Raw genomic sequence first — 23,455 nt, 5'->3', positions numbered from 1 at the left:
ACACACTGTACAAACAGGTACCTATATGCCAATCTTAACCCTGACTAACAGGAGAGCGAAAGCTGATAGGGCTGCTGGTGCTGCCTGAGTGAGTGGTGAGCAGGTCTGTAGGTGTTTGTGTGTGGCCAGTCCCATATAGGTGCTGTGTATGTGCCTACTGGGAATACACTCTTAGCCTTGCTAGCTGCTGGATCTGGGGATACACTTTATCAGAAAGGAAAAAGCAAAACTAAACTTCTTATAACTGATTTCAAGCTTGATGATACTTTCCATACTTGTTAACATATAAATTTTTTTGTTTGCTTGTTATAACGAAGATTCAGTTTTCTTCCAAGTAAGTTAATATCAAATATGGTCAAATAAAGGTTTGGACAATACAAATGAGAAGACAAGATTGATAATCTATTTCATTTCTGGAATGATCAAAGCCAAAACACACACCCTCATGAAATTAAAGTGCTTGAATATATTATAACAGTAATACACACACTGGAGAAGACAAAGCAATTGTTTCTTTCTCAGACAGTATATAACACTGTATATTTAGTCAAATAACAAGAAAAATAACCACAATTATTTTTCATTTTAAGTACCTGTGAACTTCTTGTATTTAATATGTCCTGATGTTTCAGAAGTCACTGGCTGTCCTAACAAACACTGTAACTTTTCCTGAAAAGTCTGCATTGGTAATAAGCTTAATGGCAGGTGACACTCTGATTTTTTCATTCTGAAAATATAATAAGAAACTGCTCATGAATAACTAAGTAATATCCATACATAATCCAATGAAGGTCTGTTAACCTAATAGCTATGCTAAAATAAGTAATCACAACACCTTAAGTTCCACACCTAGTAGGAGTCTGGTAATATGAACTTCTGAGGCAATATATACGGCTTGTCACAATAAACTTCATGGAAATAACTATGTAACAAAAAATAGTATACTAATTCCAATTGCAAGTTTACCTTGAATGCTCCTCAGAGTTCTGACAATACAGCTGGTAGGCCAGACCAATTGACACAGACAGCTTCCAGTCCCCAAGTGTGTGTACTAACCACACAGCCTCTGGAATAAGTCCGCCAATAAAGAACAAATCAAGAGCATATTCAGCTGTCCACACAGAAGAAAGCTTCTGGTCCCTGACAGCTCTGGTAACCAAACAGTGTTGCAGTGGAATGACACGAGGAGGTGAATCTGTGACATGAAAGGCACATATAAAACTTTATATAAATCCTCATGCTATCACATGAATAATCTAGAATTTATTTGCTCACATTCTTGTGGATTAGTTACAGTGTACAACTCGTTTTATTATTAATTTACTTTTATTAGAGGTATGCTATGGAAGTCCATCTGCAGCAGCAGATGCAGCTCATGCAATGGTATAAGAGTGTGTTCGGAATAGGCTATTTTCCTGCTCAATAATGTTGGATAGGACAGCAAGTGCAAAATCCGTGGGGTTTTTTTTCTCTTTAAAGACTTAATCACAATGATGGCCCACTTGCAAATATTTTTCGTACTTGTAGCATATACTAGAGGGTACACATGAGATAAATCGAAATTCCTAGAGTTTTCCTAGTGTACCCATATTGTTTGTACACATTCTGCTTGTTGCAGAAGACAGAATGTTAAAAAGCATTTTTGAGAAAGAACAGTATATAATTTTCTGTGATTCTTTGATTTTAGGATAGTATATAGATACAAACTTGAGACAAATTTACTATGTCCTTTTTTGTTCAGATTTAGATTTGTTTTTCAAGGTTTTGCTTCCTAGTTCTCCTGGAGAGGTGCTGATCAACATGAATCCTAAAGAGTTATTTGCTTCTCTCACAGCTTCTGTTTTGCTCAGATAGTGGCATTACTTAGGAGATATTCACACTAATCCAACTTGCACAATGTAATTTTACCCCAATTGTCTCACCATGTACATTGATCTTCGCCTAATCAAGTATTAAAATCAAGGTTTTATTTTGTAGGGTTTATCTTGAAAGCTGTCCAAATAAAGCATTCAAGAGACCATGAAAAAAGAAGTAGATACCAGGGCATGCTGTAGTACAGAAGCATTAAAAATATTCAATGTATTCAAATACACTACAGAAAACCTAATCAATCAAAATAAGTTAATATTGTAAAAAAATACATGGCATTATAATATGAACTTACTGGTACTCTACCAAATGCTTCCAAACAAACCTTTATTCTCACAAAGATATGAAGAAGTAGGTCTGAAAACAAAAATTTCCTGACAAAGGAAATCTTTAAATGGAATCTCTCTGAAACCACTCACTGTGATAAACACTAATTCTCAGAAAAATGCTAAGAAGCAGGACTTAAACTAACAAGTACTACTGGATTCAATGCCAAGCAACCTGGCATTCCCATTTATTTTGACAGATGGTGTCTGAAGCATATGGATTTGGATTCCAAGACTTTGACTGTCAGATAAGCAAAAAATGCTTTCCTCTGGCTTTTCAGCTGCGGTCACACCAGATCATAGATTCAAGTACTTCTTCAGCACTACTGTTATCCCACTTTTGGGAGGATCAAAGTCAGTCAGAGCCAGATCTTTAGGCAAAATTGTGACAAAGGATGATAAAAAAGCTGAGGTACTTAATGCCTTCCCTTCCTCATTCTTTAATAGCAAACCAGTTTTCTGAGTAACAAGTCCTCTGAGCTAGAAGACAGGAATGAGGAACAGAATGAAGACCCCAGTCCAAGGGAAAATGGTCAGCAACCATACACCACATAGACATACACAATTCTATTGGGTTGGATGGGATCCACCAAAGGGTACTGAGGGAGCTGGAGGAAATACTCACTGAGCTAGCTTCCATCATTACCCACGGTCCTGGCTCACCAGGGAGGTACCAGCTGACCAGAGGCTGGCAAAAGGGACACCCATTGATAGGAAGAGGTGGAAGAAGGGCGTGGAGAACTACAGACCTGTCAGCCTGACTGTGATGCAGAGGAAAGTCATGGATCATCTTGAGAGCCATCATGAGACACATACAGGACAACCAGGATCAGGCCCAGACAGCAGGGATTCGAAAAAAGCAGGTCCTGCTTGACCAACCTGATCTCCTTCTATGACAGGGTGTGGGAAGGCTCTGTAGAGGGTTCTGGATTGACAATTGTATGGTATTTTAAAAGGCCACATGTCAGGTCCTGCACTTGGATCACAACACCCCCTGCCTAGACTACATGCCAGGGGAAGAGTGCCTAGAAAGCTGTCCAGTGGAAAAGGACCTGGGCATGTTGCTTGACAGAGGTTGAACATGAGCCACTGTGTGTCCAGATGGCCAAGGAAGCCAAGTGCATCCTGGCTTGTATCAGGAATAGTGTGGGCAGCGGAACTTGGGTAGTGATTGTCCCTCTGTACTCAGCACCGGTGAGGTCAGCTTGAATGCTGGGGTTAGTTTTGGGCCCCTCAGTACAAGAAGACACTGAGGTGCTGGAGCATGTCCAGAAAAGGGCAACAAGGGAAGGGTCTGGAGCACAGGTCTTGTGAGAAGCAGCTGAGGGAGCTGGGGATGTTTAGCCTGGAGAAGAGGAGGCTCAGGGAAGATTTTATCACTCCTTGAAGGCAGGCAGGCTGTAGCCATGTTGGGATCCATCTTTTCTCCCAAGTGCCAAGTGACAGAAGAGGAAATGGCTTCAAGTTATGCCAGGGGAGGTTTATACTGGATATCAGGAACCCTCTACAAGGGTTGCCAAGCATTGGACCTGGCTGCCCAGGAAGGTGGGTTGAATCTCCATTCCTGTAGGTATTTTAAAGATGCGACGCTGTGGTGTTTAGGGTCATGGTTTAGTGGTGGGCTTGACAATGTTAATGGCTGGACACAATGATCTTACAGGTATCTTCCCAACTAAGTGATCCTATCTGTTGGAACAAAAATTGTATCAGCTACACTTTTTTTGTGACATCCTCATGGTTTTTTTCTGTCTCCTACTCCACTGAAAAGCTAACTTGATCGTCAAGTTAAAGCATAACAGACATCACTGATACGTGTGAAAAAAATTGTGAGATTTAAGCAACTAGAACAGCTTATACAGGAAATACCTTGTTTGATGTGAAGTGGATGAAGGATATCAACATTGTGGGGAGGAAAGATGTAGAGCAGCTGCTTTGTGAAATAAGCAGCCATGAATCGTGCCATGGATCGAATCACAGCCATGGCAGTGTCAGTATGAATGCTGGTTACCATCCATAATTCATGCTGAAAATACTTGGTATCTAAAAAAAGAAATATAAAATTAAAACATTATGATAAAAATTATTTTTTATCAAAATTTAAAAATTTGAATGCTAAAATTATTTAATCACAGGTTACAAAACATTTTTTAAAACAAGCAAACTTGCATAATTTCTTGACAAGCTTTCAGAATTACAGAGCTTAATCTTTTACACTAATTACACATTATACTAATATTAGAATACTTTTCTACTAGGTTTTTAATGACTGGAGATAGACCTTTAGCATCTAAATTCAGACCTGCACTGAGTCAAAAAAAACGCTTCTTCACACTTGGAAATTCAGATTTCACTTAGATACAGACTTTGTAAAAAAAAAAAAAAATTACAAGTATCTGCAAAAACATCCTACTGTCAAATTAGGACTGGTGACCAAACTAGAATCTGCTGTTTTTTCATGCTGTGTCATAAAATGATAAATTACTATAAAATCAAATCACATAATTTCCCCCTTATTTTTCTTATTCAAAGTCCTTCTTTGAGAAGAGTTAAGTCGAAAAATATTTAGCAGGTGACTAGTAGACAATGAGAGCTGTCTAAACACATATTCCAACAAGCGCAGTTGAAATATCATCTGAGGATCAGAAAAAGTCACTGAAAACAGTGTAAAGTGAAAAGCATCAAAAGCTGTCACATGTGCATGTGAGGGCAAAGAAATTAGACACTGGGTTCTTCAAACAGTGTCAACATACATTATCACACTTTTAGGCAAAGTAAACATACCAGAAAATTCTTCCACCTGACTTGTAGAGAGCTGTGATCGCCTTAGAATCTCTCTTACCAGATGATCGCAGAGTCCCTGAGCTTCACACAGGTTATATTGATACAGGTGACAAAACAATATTGCAAGATAGTATCTACGCTGAAGAAAACATGCTCTTTTTCCTCCTGAATTAAAAAATGAAAAAAAGGTACAAGGCCAAGTGGAAGAGAAACAATAAACACAAAAAGAAAAGTAGCAAGTGAAAGTACTATTTCTTTTCTCTCCAGAAACACATCTACATAAACAATACACTTTGAGGAGTAGAAATCAGGAGCAGCTACTTTAGGATATGATCCTTCTATACAACCTCTAAGTCCCTAGTAAGTTAATGCGCATCCACAACATTTTCATTTCTAGAGATATGGCAAAACAATACTATGAATAACTGTTAAGACACAGACAAACAAAGGAGAGCTTAAGGAAGTCTAGCCTTCAAAGAAAGAATGCCTGAACCACAGTAGAGTTGCTTAGACATCCACCAAGCCTCCAATATTCTGAATTTTTTTCCTCTATGAAGTATTCTTTATTCTAATAACCAGCAGAAAATTTTCTTATGATGCCTGGAAAAGGAACTCTGGTATATCTGTTTCAAATCAACTCTTACAAAAACTCCTGACACAAGTTTTGTTTTGTTACTTTCCAAACACTAATTCTTTTAACTTTACAACTACTAAAGGAATTTTCTTCATCTGTTTTTGTTTTCTTGCTCACAAATTTATCTAGAGGTTCCCTGTACCAAGTACTTCCTAATCACAAGAAAGCTCTGATATTAAAATAGAAATGCACAGAATTCTCTCAGAGAGCAACCAGACTTAAGTTTTGACTGGTGTCTATTCATCCCATCTTAATTTCAAATATGCATCCTTTATTCATCTCACCCCCTCTTTTTGAAGGGCAAACAGAGTCACAAATGTAAAATGATTATACCACTCACGCCCTCCACTCTCAAAGATTTTATCCCTTACCATTTGTCTTGAGTTCACAAAGAAATCTTTTCCAAATGTCCACAGATTCTCTGTAGGAGCCTAAAAGGAACTGCTCCTCACCTGGAAAAGTAACATAGTAACAAATTAAAAACTCTACTTTTAGTAGTTACTTTTACATTTACAAATACATATGCTCTTATTTCAGCATCAGAGATTTACTGAAAGCAGAACAAAATATGTGAGTCCCCCAGTAAACTTCTATTCTCATAATTAAGTCTAAGTTTTGAGCATCTGAGAGAGAAGATGACTTTGAATACTCCTTGCCAGGACACGTAATGTATGAGCTCTCCTTCAGGAGGAGCTTATGTATTGTATGGAGTGCTATAGGAAGAGAAGTTAGAACTATCTTTTAAGGGAGAGAGATCAAGAACATGGTGAGGAAACAGAATCGTAAAGGGAGACATAAATGGGAAGCTGGGTTTAGCAGTGTACAATTCAAAAGAAGGTAGAACATAGAACAGCAAAGTGTAAGAAATCAGGCTACAACTGTATACTGTTAGGAAAATAAATATGCTAGATTACCAAGTATCTTAGCTTACACTAATTTAGATGCTTAGTTCAAGCTGACTACATTTGTGAATACAAAATGCTCATACCCACAATGACCACAAGGAGTGAACAATCTTTCTACACAGAAATCCAGTAAGAGACACACTGTGATGTGTGGTATTTACTTCAGAAGAAATAACACAGGAGTTCAGAATTAAAATCTTCCATTCAGATTCTTCACGGCATGGCTCAAAGCAAACTGAAGTCAATTCAGTCTCTTTATTCAGCTTAACAAGCTCTAAAGATTATAATGCAATCTATAGACATACCAGGACACTAAGTATTTAAGACAGAATTATGGCAAGAATTTTAAGAGAAGTCCCAATGTTCACTTTTCAAAAAAATCTGGTAGTCATTTACTGTTTGTAACAGTTGGACCTAATTTTCCTAGTTTTGAATTAACATTTTTACTAACCAGACACAGAATTAATCTTCATATGTTGTTCTAATGTCACTCCTGAAGACTGGATGGTTGCTTGTATATGACTTAAAAGCAATGAGACAACAGAAACCTCTTCTGCACTTTTGTTCACTTTTCTTTTTAGCTGCACCTGATACCAAACCACTTTCTTATACAACAGTTGCCACAGTACAGTCAACCTGTAATTCAAGAAGTACAGTATTACGAAATTAAGCAAGAATTAACGAAGTTGCCTACATCAATTTCTTATGTTCTTTTATTTTGCATTATGCACCTGAAAAATAAGTTGTATGAACTACTTTCTTGACTTGGGTGAGGGGAAAAAATGAAGCACTTCTTGCCTCATTTTTGACTAACAAACATTATTCTTCTGAATTTTCTTAAGCACAGCAATCTACTTTAAGAACCTAAACATCCCCAAAATTAATCCCCTTGCTAGCTAAACAATGGGGAAATGAACTAATCTCAGAGAATCTCAGAACAGGTATTACTATCTTTATAAACAAGACTGATGAAAAAACCTAAGCGTAACACAGAAAAGCAAAGACAATAAAACAAGATTGCAGAGTATGGTTTTAGGGCTGGCAAGTCCCTGTCACCCTAGTTCTATTAGATGTACCAGCTCAGACACATAGTCAGCTTAACAATACAAGCAAATATATGTTGCTAGAGACTTCAAAAAGTTCGCACAGAACTGAAACATATCTGCATCTTGAAGTACTACTGGGTTCATAATTAACACAGAGTCAGTCATATGCACAGTGCTCAGCACCTCGAGCACAATTAATCAAAAATATGGATTATCTTCTCTGAGACAACTGAAACTTGCATATCAGATTTGCAGTGAACATAGTACTATATTAAAGGATTACTGATATTTACTATATTTAAGGATTACTGATTACTACCTTTCACTGTAGTAGGAATTAATTTGTGAGTTATAATGCTACTTAAGTTTTAAATCTCTGGAAAGCAGAAGCCTGCTCATGTGAACAGCACACTTTGATTCACTGGAGTTTTGCAGCACAGAAATACTCTATACTCTAGAAATAGTGGTAACAGTATACTTTCCCAGAAGTTGGACAGTACACTTCAGTCAAGTTTATGTGTGTGGAAGAAATAGCTCTGACAGTTTAAGTAAATTAGTTTCCACAAATGGGTTTTTCTTATTGCTCTGAGACACCACATCCATAATGAATAAAAACTTTGCTGACTAAACTGACATCACTGACATACTGCATATGAGCAGACTCTTGCTCCGTATACTTTGCAACTAGGAAAGAGTGAAATGCACAAGAGACAGTTAAAGCATGTAAATTTCAATATCTGGATTGATGCTGCACTACCAGGTCTGGTGTGAGCTGTCAACCCATCCATTGTCTCCAAACTGATTTGCAGTTATAATTTAGTCACCACAACCAAACTATATTCAAATATAGGTCTGAGCCTTAATCTGTATGCTTTGTTTATCATGACTTTCCATGGAGCAAAAGGTGGCAAAAAAAACAAAAGGATATTTCATTATAGTTTAACTCATACCATTTTCATTCTATCATACAGAACTACTTAGGCTGGAAAACACCCTTAGGATCACTGTCTCCAACCATTAACATTGCCAATCCCACTTCTAAACTATGTCCCTAAACACCACAGCTACACATCTTTTAAATACCTACAGGAATGGAGACTCAGCCCACTTCGCAAGGCAGCCTGATCCAATGCTTGACAACCCTTTCAGATACTGGGGGACCTAGGGCTGGACACAGGACTTGATGTGCTGCCTCACCAGTGCCAAATACAGAACAACTGTCACTTCTCTGGTCCTGCTGCCAGGATTCCATTGGCCTTTTTTGGCCATCTGGGTATACACCTGCTCATGTGCAGCTGCTGTCAACACATGTCCCCAGGTCCTTTTCTGCTGGGCAGCTTTCCAGCTACTCTACCCCAGCATGTGATGCTGCACAAGGTTGTTGTGACCCAAGGGCAGGACCTGGTACTTGGCCTTGTTGAACCTCACACCATTAGCTTCAGACTATCAATGCAGCTAGACCAGATTCCTCTGCAGAGCCTTTCTGCCCCCCAGCAGACCAACATTCCCACCCAACTGAGTATTATCTGTGAATTGACTGAAGGTGCTCCCAATACCCTCACCCCGATCATTGATAAATATATTAATCAGGGCTGGCCCCCATACTGAGCCTTTGAGAACACCACAGCAACTAGCTGCAGCTGGATGTAACTCCATTCACCAGCACTTCCTAGGCCCAGCCATCAGCCATTAATTCATTTTAACCCAGCAAAGAGTGCTTTTATCCAAGCCATGAGCAGCCAATTTCTCCAGAAGAAAGTTGTGGGAGCCTATGCCAAAGGTTATACTAAAGTCAAGGTAGACAATATCCACAATATCCACAGCCCTTCACATCCATCAAGTAGGTCACCTGTCACAGAAGACCAGGCTGTTCACACAGGATCTGCCTTTCATAAACCTGTGATCGCTGGGCCTGATCACCAAGTTTTGCTGTATATTTTTTTCCCCATGCAAAGCCTATTCATACCTTTTTTCTGTTTTTGCATCATGGGTTACTTGAGGACACTCTCTAAGCAGAGATTTCAGTGAGCTAAACTGCTGAGTAGTATTCTCATCAAGAACTAAGAAAACAGGCACTGTGAGAGAGTCAAGTTCCACAAGCGTATTACTGTCAGGAGAGGCAAAAAAATTCTCATACTGTAGTACACATACTCTGCTTAGGGTGTGAGAAACCATTTTCAAAAGACAGAAGCATGCCAAAAGGTTTTTTGAGAACAACTGATCTTGTTGCTGTATAAACATCAGTTTTAAAGTTTCGAATGTCAGCTTTGCCACATGCCCAGTCACACTGGCTCTCGAATGCCAGTACAAGACAGTCAAACACTGCTGAAAATATTTCAGGACAAAATGCATCCACTGAGTAGTCTTCACAGACTTGTTTAAAAATGCATCCTGGTTTAGCAAAGTACATTTCACAAACTGAACAATGCTGAAAAAATGGATAATGCAGTTCACTGTGTAATTCAGTAATGCATCTTTCTCTTCCATATTTTTTGAAATCCCTATTTGCCATGCACCAAGGAGGTTTTTCTGAATGGAATATAGTTCCAATGATGATTTATCTTTCTCTTCAATATCATCTTCTGCATGGATGGTATCAAACATTGATGCAAATTCTAAGCAGCCTTCATCAGCTTTACCAACAGACGAATAGATTCTTTGGTTATAGAAGCTGGAAGGGCTATTGTAAAACTCCTTTCCATTGTCTGATTCTTCTTCAAGGTCCTAAATCAGACAAATGAAAAACCAACAGTTTAATCCAAGTTTACTGAGAGAGAGAGAGAGCACACTTAGGCTGCAAAGAATCACCATTTAGTCAGTCTCATAAATGAAGTTTTTATGCTTAATTACCTTGCTTAAATGCTAGTATGTTTAATAATCTGCAATTTCATCTCCATCTCAAATGAAATGTTATTTGCAGAACAGTTGGGCAGACAAATTAAATTACCTAACAAAATTACACTGCCAACACAGCAGCAGATTTTATACCAGAAAGTGAAACTCCATCCTTATTAAACCTAGAGTACAAGACAGAGATTTTGCCAGATACCTGTAAGATATAAAAGTCATTCAATGAAAGCTCAAAAGCTTCAAAGAAAAACCAAAACTCAAAAGCACGAAATGAAGTTGGGAAAGGCTGTTCAGTAACTATGATCACAGGGCCACTCTTCCAAAAGACAATACAGATTTTGGAACTGATTAAAGAATCCTCTAAAACTCAGGATAAAGATAAGTACCATATTTATTAAGAATAAGACTCTTATTAAGATAGTCTACAGCCCCAGTACATCTAATAGCTAATGTTACATTTTATTATAAAGTGAAGCTAAAGCATTAGGTTTCTTGGGAGACTTTATAGCACCTTTCATTACAAAAAGGAGGCTACAAGAGAGTAAGAGACTTTTGACATGGACACGTAGTGACAGGACAAGGTATATTGATTTTAAACTGAGAGAGGGCAGGCTTAGATATTAGGCAGAAATTCTTTACTGTCAAAGTGCTGAGACTCTGGAATGGGTTGCCCAGAGAAACAGTGTCTGCCCTATGCATGAAATGTCCAAGACAAGGTTGGATGGGGCTTTGAGCAGTCTGGTCTAATGAAAGGTGTTCCTCACTCTGGCAGGGGGTTGGAATTGAATGTCCTTAAGGTCTCTTCCAACACAAACCATTCCATGTATTGAAACACCACAAACTGACAGATATGTATATTGTCAGATACTCTTCAAGAAGTCAACACATGCTGAAAGAAATAACTTGCTTAAAACTAAAAATCAAGTATCAGTTTGAGAAAATAAGCATATTACTCATGTCTATAAAAATGAGAATATTGAATGATTTTTAAAACACTAGTTAGGATAAATAAACCTATTATTTTTTTTTTAAACACCCGCAGTTATTTCCATTTAGAATACCTTAAACATACATAATTTCACTGTAAGTGGGAAAATGCTATTAAGTACCAGTAAATCCATGGTCTTCTCATTCATTTCTGTTGTGTCCTCCTCCAAGAATCTCGGAATGGTGGAAAAGATAGAACTTTGATTTTGAACTTGTTTTAAAAGACTGGCTTTTAAAGACAACAGTGATCGTAAGTACCGAGATCTCCCTTTACACTGAAAGAAATAACAATAACAGAAAACATCAGTTTCTAGCAAGACAGACAGTTTCTAAACAAGTCAAGGAACTTGGTTACTGTTGAAAAAAGCTTCAGTTCAAAAGTCCCAGGGAGAACAGGTCAGCAAGCATCTGTTGCACAGAAACAAACTACCATTTGACCATGCTTTGGGGAAGCAGAATTCTCTCACACCAGACAGCTTTAGTTTATTTCATACTGAAAGAATCTGCTTTCTTGATGCCTGAAAAAGCCCTAGAAATTTGCCTGTATGTAGGGTTTTGCAGCATTTTTACTAGTATCATTCAAAATCCTTGCTCACTATTCTAGCTTATGCAGGAATAGCATGATAGCTCATTTCTCCAAAAATCAGAATAGAAATTGAATTAGAAATAAAGCTGCATTTTATCAGCAAAAGCAAATATTCTGAACTAAATATCTGTTATATCTTATATGGTCAGCAACAGTTGCAGGACCTCTTCATTCAAGGGAAGGAAGGGACCTGGCTTCCCTTCTCCCAGACATAGCTCAATTCAGAAGTGACACAAAATGAAACAGAAATGCTTTAACTAAGCTTTAATTGCCACCCTTGATTGAAGACCTAATGGACGAATGTATGCACTACTACAGGGACTAAGTTATAGAGGATTTCCAGAGTTCTTTCTGCATCACTCTAAAAGTTGACAAGAGTAGCATAACACCTGTCAACGTCCCAAATCAACTCTACAGATAGAGAAATCCCTGTTTCTTTTACAGTTCCAGGAAAATAATGTAGTGACAGCTCTACTTTCCCAAAATATCACCCAGACATCAAAGGAATAAAATTTCAGGAAATCTGTCTTCATTGCTTTGCAGATCAATGTGGTTACTTAAACAACTTTATAATTCAAAGGTACTTGGTCTTCAATTTACACTTTTCATGCACCTGAAATTTTTCACTTAAAAACCTACAAAATAGTTCATAACTCCACCTTGAAGTTCATCAAATTCTGACGGATGTTTTCAAGCTGTTGGGCTGAATCAAGCAAAAGGGATCTCATAAATCCTGATGGTGAAAAGTTGTTAGGAAATCTTAGCAGTGTTATCATGTATCCATCAGAGACAATGAGGTAGGGTAGTCTTGGATGTGAAGCAACAGAGAATCTCTGTTTCAGGAGGTCACGTTCAGAATCTGAAGAACCAAGAGACTGGCTGGAATCTCGACAACAAGAGTGGTGCTGTCTAAAATCGAAATACATCAAAAATTAAGAAGTAACTATCATATGTAATAATCATGAACAGAATAATTTCAGAACATGTAATACCATGCAATCTACTATCTGAATAAATCACTTCAGAATCCTAGAGAAGTGTCTACACTTTTGCAGGATGAGCACTCTGGATAAAACTATTTATGCTTGCAAGATGCCAATATTTTACTAAAACTGCAACTTCTTTTAATTTAAATAAATTAAAACCAGCTTTCAGTATCCACTTATTATTTCATTAGTAATAACTGTATTTTTTCATAATTAGAGTCTAAATTTCTATATCACACATTCTTAACTAGCTAGTATTTGGTATGACAAATACTTGAAGATGAAATTTGAAGGGCTAGGCTAAGAAAGTAATATATGAAAGAACCCCTCAAAAATCTGAATCTTAAAATTTCAGCATCAGTTCAGATATTCAACAGAAAAATTTTAAAAACACACACATCTTCTCTTTCAAAATGGTTTTTCTTATACAGAAATTCCTTCTTACTGAGTTTCAGAAAACTGTGTAATACATGTATTCTAATATTAGCCACATAACACACTGTTTAAGTTTATTAAATAAAAAGTGGCTGCATACATTCAATATATCATCATAATTCATGTATTTTAATATATTTCAGTATCTGATTTTTCAACCAGATAGTGTAAGAAGGTAATATACTGCTTTGAATGTCTTCACAAGCTGTTATATTTACACACTATTTGGTTAAGGCATGCAAAGTTAGTAAGATTTAAAAAAAATAAAGTTTAGACTCTATTTTTTTTCTCTATTTAGACTGTGTTACTTTCACTTTATGCTAAAGTGTGTTATCAAAGATCCTCCTACTCTCTCATGCACCCAGCAGCATAATTTCAGAACTTAGACCCAGAGAATCCCAAAATAACATTTTAAAAACCAATTATTTTCTGTCCATGCAAATATGTCATTTACAATACCTTACATCAGGTTCTATATGTAAATTAAGCAATGAGCAGAGAAATAGGACTGGATTAAAATAAACTTGCACTTTTAGTACTTCTGCAAGTTTAATTTCTTCTTATATCATAAAAACATGCTAATTTTAATTACTAATAAATTAAAACACTTTTAGAAAAACAAATCACTTTATGTATACTTACATTGTCACAATGTCAATTTTCATCACGACAAATGCATTATAAGAAATAGAAGAGAACTATGAATGAGAAACAGATATTGGAAAGACACATGCAAAGCAAAAGAGTGAATTTGAAAGATAACATTTATGCAAAATTATAATAAATATGATAGAAACTAAGGTAAGACCAGAATACAGAATACATATAAACCTTTTTAAATCCTTTTACCTGTATGTTATCAGTGGATGAAATGGAATAAACTGTGCTGGTCCAAATTCTACAGAGCATCCAGAAGCAATTAAGGTCAGCAATTCCCCCATACATGTCAATAAAACCAAACATCCACGTTTTAACATGCAAGCCAAGAAAAGGCTATCAGGAGTCCAACTCATATCGCCAACCCAGTAAGATCTAAATTGGACAGGTAAAAAAATTTTTTTTCTCTGTCAAACTTCAGCATCAGAGGGTTAGGATAGTTATAAAATAAACAAACAAACCATAACACAAAACCAAAAGATCCACAACAGCAGCAGAAACAGCACTATTTACTGACCTGATGAACCTGGATGGGGTCATGCTACTCTTGCTACTACAACCTTTCAGGCTACCCGAAACTGTTACAAAATTCAAGGTGTTCAGAAACAAAACCTGAGTTGCCTAGAAAGAAAAAATAAAGACATCATAAATGTTTGTATCAAAATGCCATTATTGTAAAAAAAAGTCTACTACTAACTTATGCATTAAATTTGGTGGACTGGTAACATCATTATATATGGAAATTACATTGTATTTCATTATTTGTTACTATTTGAACATTTATTGAATTCTACACATTGTTCTACACTTGAAATAGAACTAAGGATGTAATTCAATCTTCTTTTTAATGTAACATTTTTAATGTAACTTTTTTCTAAAACACTCAATATAAGATCACTCTTCTTTAGTCTTTGTGGTAATTAACAACTGGAGCTTTGAAGAATTGTACCAACCCAATCTGGTACATCAAAAAACGGGTCCATTTTCCCTATCATCACTAGCATTAAAAACTACATTAAAATTTGACCTCTGAGTTATTAATAGGAATAATATAATGAAGTCCCAAACATGTCAGGCTGAGGCTTGACTGAGAATCACCTAGAATCTTTGCAGGTATGATGCAGTAATTGAAATTAATTTCTTTTTTATTAGAGCTTAGAAATGACAGGATCTTACACCAACTTCTAACTGAACACCACACATAAACAATTATGAGTTGTAGTAAAAGTTTTTAGCCAGGGATATCAGTGTAGATATAATTTCATGTTGCCTTATGAGTGCTAAAATCATTCCAAAACTCTGTTTTTAAATCCTTGTTACTACTTCATTTAAACCGAACTCTTAGCTAAAATGATGCACTGTCATACATACCTTTGGATCAGTCTGATTTACAGCTACTGCAAGCAGAAGTCCATCTCTTGCAAATGCACATAGCAGAGCTCCTCTTGACTTTACAGACACACACTGAGGAACCAAATTAACAAGAGAACAAGTCTCCTGTACCCACTGGATCTGGTATGGCAAAGAACTGAATGCCAACAAAAAGATAACAAAACCAAGTGGTTACTTCATTTTGCAGAATGGGATTATTCCTATAGAGTAAAAAACCATGCAAGACAAAACCATATAAAGCATGAGCTAGTAAAAAAAAAAAAACCAACAAAAAACCTGTTTTTCTTCAAATGCCTTAAAAATTAAAAAATACTTTGCACTTACACAAGTTCAAAAATTATGTCTGATCACTAGGAGTTATTTTTATGGGATGGGATTTTTACATGATTTATAAGTCTAGAAGAGGAAAATATATACCGATCAATGACATATAATTGAGGCACTTGCATTCTAGCCAGAAGCAGCTTCCCCAGACCTTGTAACACCATCCACCTCAGGATTACTCAGAATTTGAAAATCAACAGCATGTGGCTCTGAACAAAAATTTGTGGATGACCCATCACTGGAAGCGTTTAATGAGATTTTTGGATCATGATTCCAGTAACACCTAGTGGAAGGTGTTCCTACCCATGGCAGGGAGGTTGGACTATGTGACCTTTACAGGTCCCTTTCAATCCAAAGCATTCTGTGATACTATGAAGATTCAAAACATGACAGAAAACACAAGACAGAATCTGTCTTGAAGTATACCATCCAACTGACAGGAAAGAAAAAAAAAAAAGCATTAATATGCAAAAATGAATTAAATAACAGCAAGCAATGAAACTAAGCATGAGTTGGCGTAATAGAAACGTAGTTACAATTTTAGGCTGCAATTACTATGGCGTTGATAGCTAGCTAGCTACATACATACATACGCATTTCTGCACTGGGTATATTACGCTCTATTTCGTTTTTTATTTAGTATCAGAAAGGAATTACCATGCCACTGATAAACTGAAGATTAGGTCAAGTAGGACATCACTACTAAATATCAAAAGGACATCATATAACACAAGTAGTGGTACCACATCATGTGCAGGGCAAAATTTTGGCAAGTTATTAAAATAACACCTGCAGAGGGCATATCCATTTGAACTCATAGACATATGTGTCACCTAGGAAGAAGAATGGACTATACATGTGCTCCTGATTATTACTCAATAGCATTTTTAAGTGGTTGTATCAGTATAACTATTTCAATACTTGGCCCCAATCCAGATAAAGAAATGCACACACAGACTTTCACATCAAGCAAAAGAAATTGAAAGGACAACAGAAAACCCATAAAATATGCAAATCCACATAATGAAGAGGAAGAGGTAGTCAAGGCATTCATGGCTGCACAGTACAAGAAATATAAGAAAATACAAGATATACAAGCAATATAACAAGAAACAAGTACACTCTATCATCATCATGCAAAAAACAATGAAACTAAAACACATGTGCCAACAGGCATACATAGCTACCCACACAGAATGATATATATTCCCAGTATTATCTAGGTGTAAGCTAATAATGAAGAAAGGAATATATAAATAAATGCTGTTGTATTAAACACATTCTACAAGGACAGGGGAGAATGGCTTTAAAATGACAGAGGGCATACTATAAACATCCACATGTAAACATAAATAGGTTCTCATAACCATAGGTTAATGGAACATCCATGTAAATGTGTTCAGTTGCATCTCTGAATCCCAGCTCCAAAAAATAATTAAAATATTCCTGATGCTGCTGTAACTTCAGATATCTTCGAACTTACCTAACATTTTTAAAGGTATTTTCATGCCATCGAAGAATCAAAAATGTGAGCATCAAACGCTCACCAGAGTAAAATACAAAAGAACACAAACAGCAATCACCTAGTACCTGTAAAAAGAGAACACGATCGAAAACAACCCCAAAAGGCTTGTCACACGAAAATTTCTCTTCAATTATCTACATATTTAGATCAATAGCTATTACAAATCAGATTAAATAACACAATGTTGTCATTTAAAAATGTAAAGGCTGGTAATAATGTAAGTGGGCCAGAAACTCTGCTGTGATCCAGTATGGCTGCTCTTACGTTGTCATCAAATATAACATGAACTGAAACATTAAGCCTATGCAAAATGCCAAAGAGGCAGACATTGCTTTCAAAATTCACTGCAGCTTTTGTGGCTCTAGTTTATTTAAGAAATAAAATTATTGCCTTGGAGTTTATTTTTTACCTCATTTTGTATGAAAGCAGCATCCACTCCAATTTCTTTTTCTTCAGTAGAAGGCAATATAACGGATTCATCAGTTAAAACTTGTGTCCAACGCCCAGAAAGAGAGGTTTTACCAGAGGCTGTATTTTCATGTTCTGTACTCTCCCACAAAAAGGCACATGCTGTAGGAGTAGTTAACAGTACCTTTCTGCCATCTCCAGATACATACAAGTACAACCTCATTAAACACTCTGGAGAAAAAAAACAACAAACATAACAATGTGCCAAGATAGTTTCTGTTCCTTTGTTAGACATAGAATTAAAAAGAATAGAGAAAGTAAATTTCTCTTCTCATCTATAACTAGAAATCCAAGCTGTCATGTTAAGTATCTTTAATTTCCAGCTTCATGACTGATAGCAGACCTCCGGCAGCAGCAAAGTCAGATGGATGTTCATCTCTATGCATCCTATGAATTATCCTTCCCACAACACTTGACCATTAGAGATGTTCCCAAGACAGCCTAAACTATGGATTACTTTTAGCTCTTAGGTATACTACTGATCTTCCCTGAAATGACAGAATTTCTTGTGCAACACTTAACTTTAGAAGCTGGCATCAGTGATGCTATCCAATACAAGAAAATATTTGATAATTACGTTTGCAAATACATGTCTGCATTTTATTCTTTTCAGCCAGCATTTGCCACAAAAGCCCACCTAGAGAACAAGCTTCAAATTGTCCATATACTGTTTACATCAAATGTACATCTGCCGTAATGGATAAACTAGTCAGGAACATTTTACAGTAAAAAATTAACCATTAGGACATACAGTATCTGAAAATGAACTATTTACAAGGGATTAATAATGAAAAACCTGTATCACTCAAATGATATTTGACAAAGTTTAGCTAGGAAACAAATTATGCAAATGCAAAACAATGTAAGAATACAGTTTTACTCATGTAGTAACTCTTAAAGAAAGGAAAAGAACTTTCCCTTTATTCCATTTTTTCACAGGATTAATTGAAAAAAACCTACCTTGTGCTCCTGCTACTACTTTTTTGGACTCTTCGATTGCTGGCACAATTTTCAAGCAGTCCTGATCTTTATTCCAAAGAAACAGCTCTCCTGTTGTAAGTATTCCTGCCAACCAAGCAGCTGTGTTCGTTGGGGGAAAGAAGTTTTGAAGGTTATTACTGTGAAGTTACTTCAAATTACTTCTCTTCCATCTTAGCCACAGTTTTAAGTGAACTGGCAAATGCTTTAGATATCTGCCTTTTCACACTGTTACAAATATAAATAAAATAACCTGAGCTTATTGCACGTAAGATATTATACTTAACCATTTCCTGATGTTGTTAAGACAACCACATTTTTCAACAATGACTGCAGCGAAGGTATTTTCTTCTTTGTCTTCCCTGATGCCAAGTTAATTTCATTTATATGTTTACCATCTAGAAGAAAAACAGCCTCTTTTTCCTATTGAAAGAATGAAAAAGTATTTAATTTTTCAAAATGCAGTTTTCTACAGAGGTGTACAGAATAATGCAGAGAAAAAAAAATTTAAAAAGTACAATAAGGCAGCAATTGCCACACTAATTTCATTCTTCAGCATATTTGCTTTACAGTACATTATATCCAGCATGGACTTACAGTGATGATGAATTTGACTCAAAGGTTTCAAAACACCAAACTGATCTTAACTGTCATTAGTAAAAAGTTTTCAAAGTACCTCTGCTAAACTACCTGCTAAAAATGCAAAAATTGGACATTAGCTATCTTGTCTTGTAGTGTTAAATTTAGTGAGATAATTGCCAGTGACTTCAATAGAAAAAAAATTTAAAAATCAGTGTTAAATTGCTACCTACTTAAATTCAAATCTTAGAAGAAAAAAAGTTAGTGTGTTTTTATGAAAGAAGTTTAAGAAAGTGTGTCTTTCAACAGATGCAGGATGAAATGAGGAAAAAAGAACCGTTCACCCTTCCCACAATATATTGTAAAAAACGTTGTGAAAAACTATAACCATCAAAACAACAATCTCATCTAAGCTCTTCTGAGTCTTTGGGGTAGGAAAAAAAAGGCTCTTCAATGTTCCTCTGGGAAACTTTAAATCTCCAGATTCAGATCAATAAGATAAAAGTAATTTATTTTATCTCTTAAGGTTAATCAAAATACTTCCTGAGGTTGTTTTTAAACCCTCCTAAAGCAAATGGAAGTGCAAAGTATTATACAATTAAAACTCAAAGAGTTTATTACACTTACCTGTCCAACCCATGATATGCGGGGCCATGGTTTTCTTTGCTTGATACACGTAGAGATGAGCACATCTAGCTTAATCTCCATTCTTACTAAATCTCTAGGTAACCATTATACAGAAAAGCAAATAGTGACTTTCCCACACATTTCTAGAGAAACTGAAGAAAGAAAAAAAAAATTCAGAAGTTTTTGTTATCTGGGTGCAGAGGAGAAGAATTCACAAGGAAAGTCTTGACCATCCTTCTAAACACAAAGAGAACTGATGCTTACCCGTACTTCCAAACTTTTGATATTTTTAATATATTTTTAATTTTTTTTTTTTTTTTTTTAATGTTTGATGTATTTTCCTCCGGGCAGCCCACGGGCGATGTGCTGCTCAGCGGTGCGGGTCACGCTAGCTCAGAAGGAGCCGAGAGAGAGAAGCCGCCAGTACATCGGTAAGAACTCCAAAGATGCACAAGACAAGGAAAACATCCTGCAGCCTCGTCGGCGGGACAGGAACCCCAGGGCAGGGGCGCCGGCCTGGCGCGGGGCCAGCCGCTCAGCCGAGCGGGGGGAGCGGCACAGGTTTCCCCCGCCGCAACCCGCAATGCCCGTGCCCGGCTCAGGGCGGAGACGGCCCCGGGGCGGGCTCCTTCCCCAGGGCACGAGCGGCGAGAGGAGCTGAGCGCCCAGACCGCTGCTGGCTCGCCGCAGCCGGGGCGCTGAGGGGCCGGGCCCCCGCCCCGGTGCTGCCGGCGGCGCCGTGCCGGCGTGCAGGGCGGGCCTTCCTGTGCGGCCCCGGCGGGCTCGGCCCTCGGCCGGTGCGTGCCCCCGCGTCTCTGAACGAGCCGGGAGTGTCGCTCGCCGGCCAGAAAGCCACCGGCATCCTGGGATGTATTCAAAGCAGCGTGGTCAGAAGGATGACGGAGGGGATTCGGCCTCTCTGCTCTGGTGGGATCCCACCTAGAGCGCTGCGTCCAACTCGTGGGTCCCCAGCACGGGAAGGGCATTTGACCTGTTGGAAAGGGTCCAAAGGAGCTCAGCGATATCAAAAGCAGGGACACCTCTCCTATGAAGATACGCTGAGAGAGCTGGGCTTGTTTAGCCTGGGGAAACTTCTGCAGAAACCTCATTGAGGCAAATCAGTACTTAACAGGGGCTTATAAAATAGAGGGAAATGAGACTTTTTGCAAGGGTGTGTACGACAAAGATGATTTGGTTTAAACTAAATGAGACAAGATTTCCATTATATGTGAGAAAGAAGTTCTTTGAGAGTGGGGAGGGCACTGGCACAGGTCACCCAGAGGAACTGAAGATGCACCATCCCTGGTAACACTGAAGGCCAGGTTGGATGGGGCTCTGAACAGCCTGGTCTAGTTGAAAGTGTCCCTGCATGGCAGAAAGGCTGAACTATTTGATCTCTAACATCCCTTCAAACTCAGATCATTTTAGGGTTCTGTGAACTCTCATATGTCAACAAAACTGACTATTGAGACTTGATGATCAACACAACTTCCTCAGTGGGGAAAACCAGACACCATGGATTGCCTGTGGCAACAGCCCGCAGGGAACAGGGCACATGGCTGTGGGGGAAATTTGCATCAGCATCAGTATTTGGGGATGAGGGGCGTGAGTAACAGCAGGAGACATAGCTGTAAGAGATCAGTGTTCTCTGTACAATACAGGAATTACTGGAATTCAGGCTGTCCTGGTTTTAGCTGAGATAAAGGTAACTTTCTTCCAAGGAGCTGGTATAGTGCTATGTTTTTGATTTAGCACAAAGTGTTGATAACACGCTGATGCTTCTGCTGTTGCACTGTAGGTACGTACTTACTTTATGTAAAGGAATTTTCAGTGTCCTGTGCTCTGCCACCGAGCCAGGTACACAAAAGACAGGAGGGATCACAGCCAGGAGAGCTGACACGAACTGGCTAAGGGGATTTTCCACACTGTGGAACATCATGCTCAGTATATAACCCAAGGGAGCTGGGTGGGAGGAACCCATCACTTCTAAGGGACAGGCTGGGCACCAGTCAATCCATGATGAGCAATTGCATGATAACTTACTTGTGTTTCTTGGTTTTATTCCTCTCTTTTTGCTACTTCCCTTTTTGTTACCATTACTTTACCTTTTTCCAATTATTACATGGTTATGTCAACCTGTGGATTTTAATTTTTTTTCAACTCCCCCCATCCTATGGAAGGAGGTATGGGAGTAAGAAGTGGCTGTGTGATACTTGCTAGAGGGGGTTAAACCATGACGAGGTGAAATACAAGTGGGTAAGCTGTCACTATATTTTATTATCTTGAAGAATACCCTTGATTTGCTTAAAGCAGCTATTCTTTGAAACTCACCCTTGATCCCACCTTCCCCTAATCACAGTGTTGATTGAAAGCTGCAGAAGAAAAAAAATAAAAGTAAAGATACATTGATAATATTGTTAATGAGTAATGTTTTATGTTGGTCTACTTCTCTGTGATTATCATCCTTCATTTAATCTACTGCATTAACCCACCTTTCTCCCCTCTGATCCCAGTTTTCCACATACCTCCAAATTTAAATTGGGAAACAGAACCTATCCTTTCTCCATCTGAGAGCAGAGCAAGTGTTATGAAAACAAAAGGTTATGTGCATACTGGAATTACCTGCTGTCAGTCTGAAGAATATCAGAGGTAACTTGTGATACACTTTGAAATACTACTACTTTGATCAATTTACAATATTTCCAGAGGAATCCTTATTCTGTTAACTGGAGAAAAAAACAGAAGAGCTGAACTTCAAGTCTTTGATTTGTGTCTGTTCAAAACTTTTCAGTTATTTCTCCAAATCAGAAAATAGAAATTTTTTTTAGTAATCACAGATTACAGAATGTGGCTGAACACAACATATTTTTATGCAAATAATGAAATTTAGTTAAATATATCAGGCAAGACTGGACATTATTTGTGTGAACTGCACTAACAAGACCAGGGTAAATGCATGATATCCTTCTTAAGAAACATAGCTTAGCAGAAGATAACTTCTTGTAGAGGATTTTGTAGACAGTTAGCTAGCTGACAAAGATCATGCTGGAATAATACCGTTAGTTAAGCAAGAAGGAGACGAGGATAGGAGTCAGAAATCAGTGTCTAAAAGCAGCAAGGTCACTGTGCCCTTGCCGAAACGTGAGGTTGTGGGAGAGGTTCATTAGCTAGCAAGAATGAAGGAACCATAGCAAAAACCATAACAAGGTGAACACAAGAATGTAAACGTAGACGTAGTTGACTGATAAATGACTAACCAATGATGAGCTCAATTTTTGCAATATGCATTAGCCTTATTAACACTGCTATAAATGTGTGTGCCTATTCAATAAACTTTCGAGACTTGTTGTTCATCATCTGGTGTGCAAGTCTTCCTTCTCCATCAACTTCTAATACTTAAAGATGGTTTATTTTACATGGAAGAAGGAAATATTTTTCCCAGGACACACAGGACTACTTCTATTTAAATACTTTTTAAGTTTTTAACAGTGACAAAGAAG

At 37.6% G+C, this 23,455-nt stretch overlaps 1 protein-coding gene across 6 annotated transcripts in view; it reads right to left on the bottom strand.

Moving 5' to 3' along the window:
* The window catches only part of CPLANE1 (ciliogenesis and planar polarity effector 1), a 59,515-nt gene extending 38,847 nt beyond the window's left edge, over positions 1–20,668 (bottom strand). For all 6 annotated transcript variants that reach the window (XM_041396007.1, XM_041396011.1, XM_041396008.1 and 3 more), the window contains exons 1-18: positions 20,220–20,668; positions 19,956–20,107; positions 19,037–19,172; positions 18,732–18,851; positions 17,713–17,942; positions 17,262–17,368; positions 15,434–15,590; positions 14,580–14,683; positions 14,255–14,437; positions 12,644–12,893; positions 11,521–11,673; positions 9,528–10,285; positions 6,967–7,151; positions 5,982–6,062; positions 4,977–5,141; positions 4,062–4,235; positions 967–1,195; positions 594–727 (exon numbers count right to left, since the gene is read on the bottom strand). In XM_041396007.1, coding sequence (XP_041251941.1) covers positions 594–727; positions 967–1,195; positions 4,062–4,235; positions 4,977–5,141; positions 5,982–6,062; positions 6,967–7,151; positions 9,528–10,285; positions 11,521–11,673; positions 12,644–12,893; positions 14,255–14,437; positions 14,580–14,683; positions 15,434–15,590; positions 17,262–17,368; positions 17,713–17,942; positions 18,732–18,851; positions 19,037–19,172; positions 19,956–20,036 — 3,247 coding nt within the window. In that variant the 5' untranslated portion in view covers positions 20,037–20,107; positions 20,220–20,668. The remainder of the gene's footprint in view (positions 1–593; positions 728–966; positions 1,196–4,061; positions 4,236–4,976; positions 5,142–5,981; positions 6,063–6,966; positions 7,152–9,527; positions 10,286–11,520; positions 11,674–12,643; positions 12,894–14,254; positions 14,438–14,579; positions 14,684–15,433; positions 15,591–17,261; positions 17,369–17,712; positions 17,943–18,731; positions 18,852–19,036; positions 19,173–19,955; positions 20,108–20,219) is intronic.
* Positions 20,669–23,455: the final 2,787 nt, after the last annotated feature.

Source organism: Onychostruthus taczanowskii, unplaced genomic scaffold (assembly GCF_017590055.1).
Source record: "Onychostruthus taczanowskii isolate IOZ18803 unplaced genomic scaffold, ASM1759005v1 scaffold123, whole genome shotgun sequence".
Lineage (NCBI taxonomy): Eukaryota > Metazoa > Chordata > Aves > Passeriformes > Passeridae > Onychostruthus > Onychostruthus taczanowskii.
The sequence above is the reverse complement of the archived record's forward strand: the minus strand, read 5'-3'. Positions and strand labels throughout refer to the sequence as shown.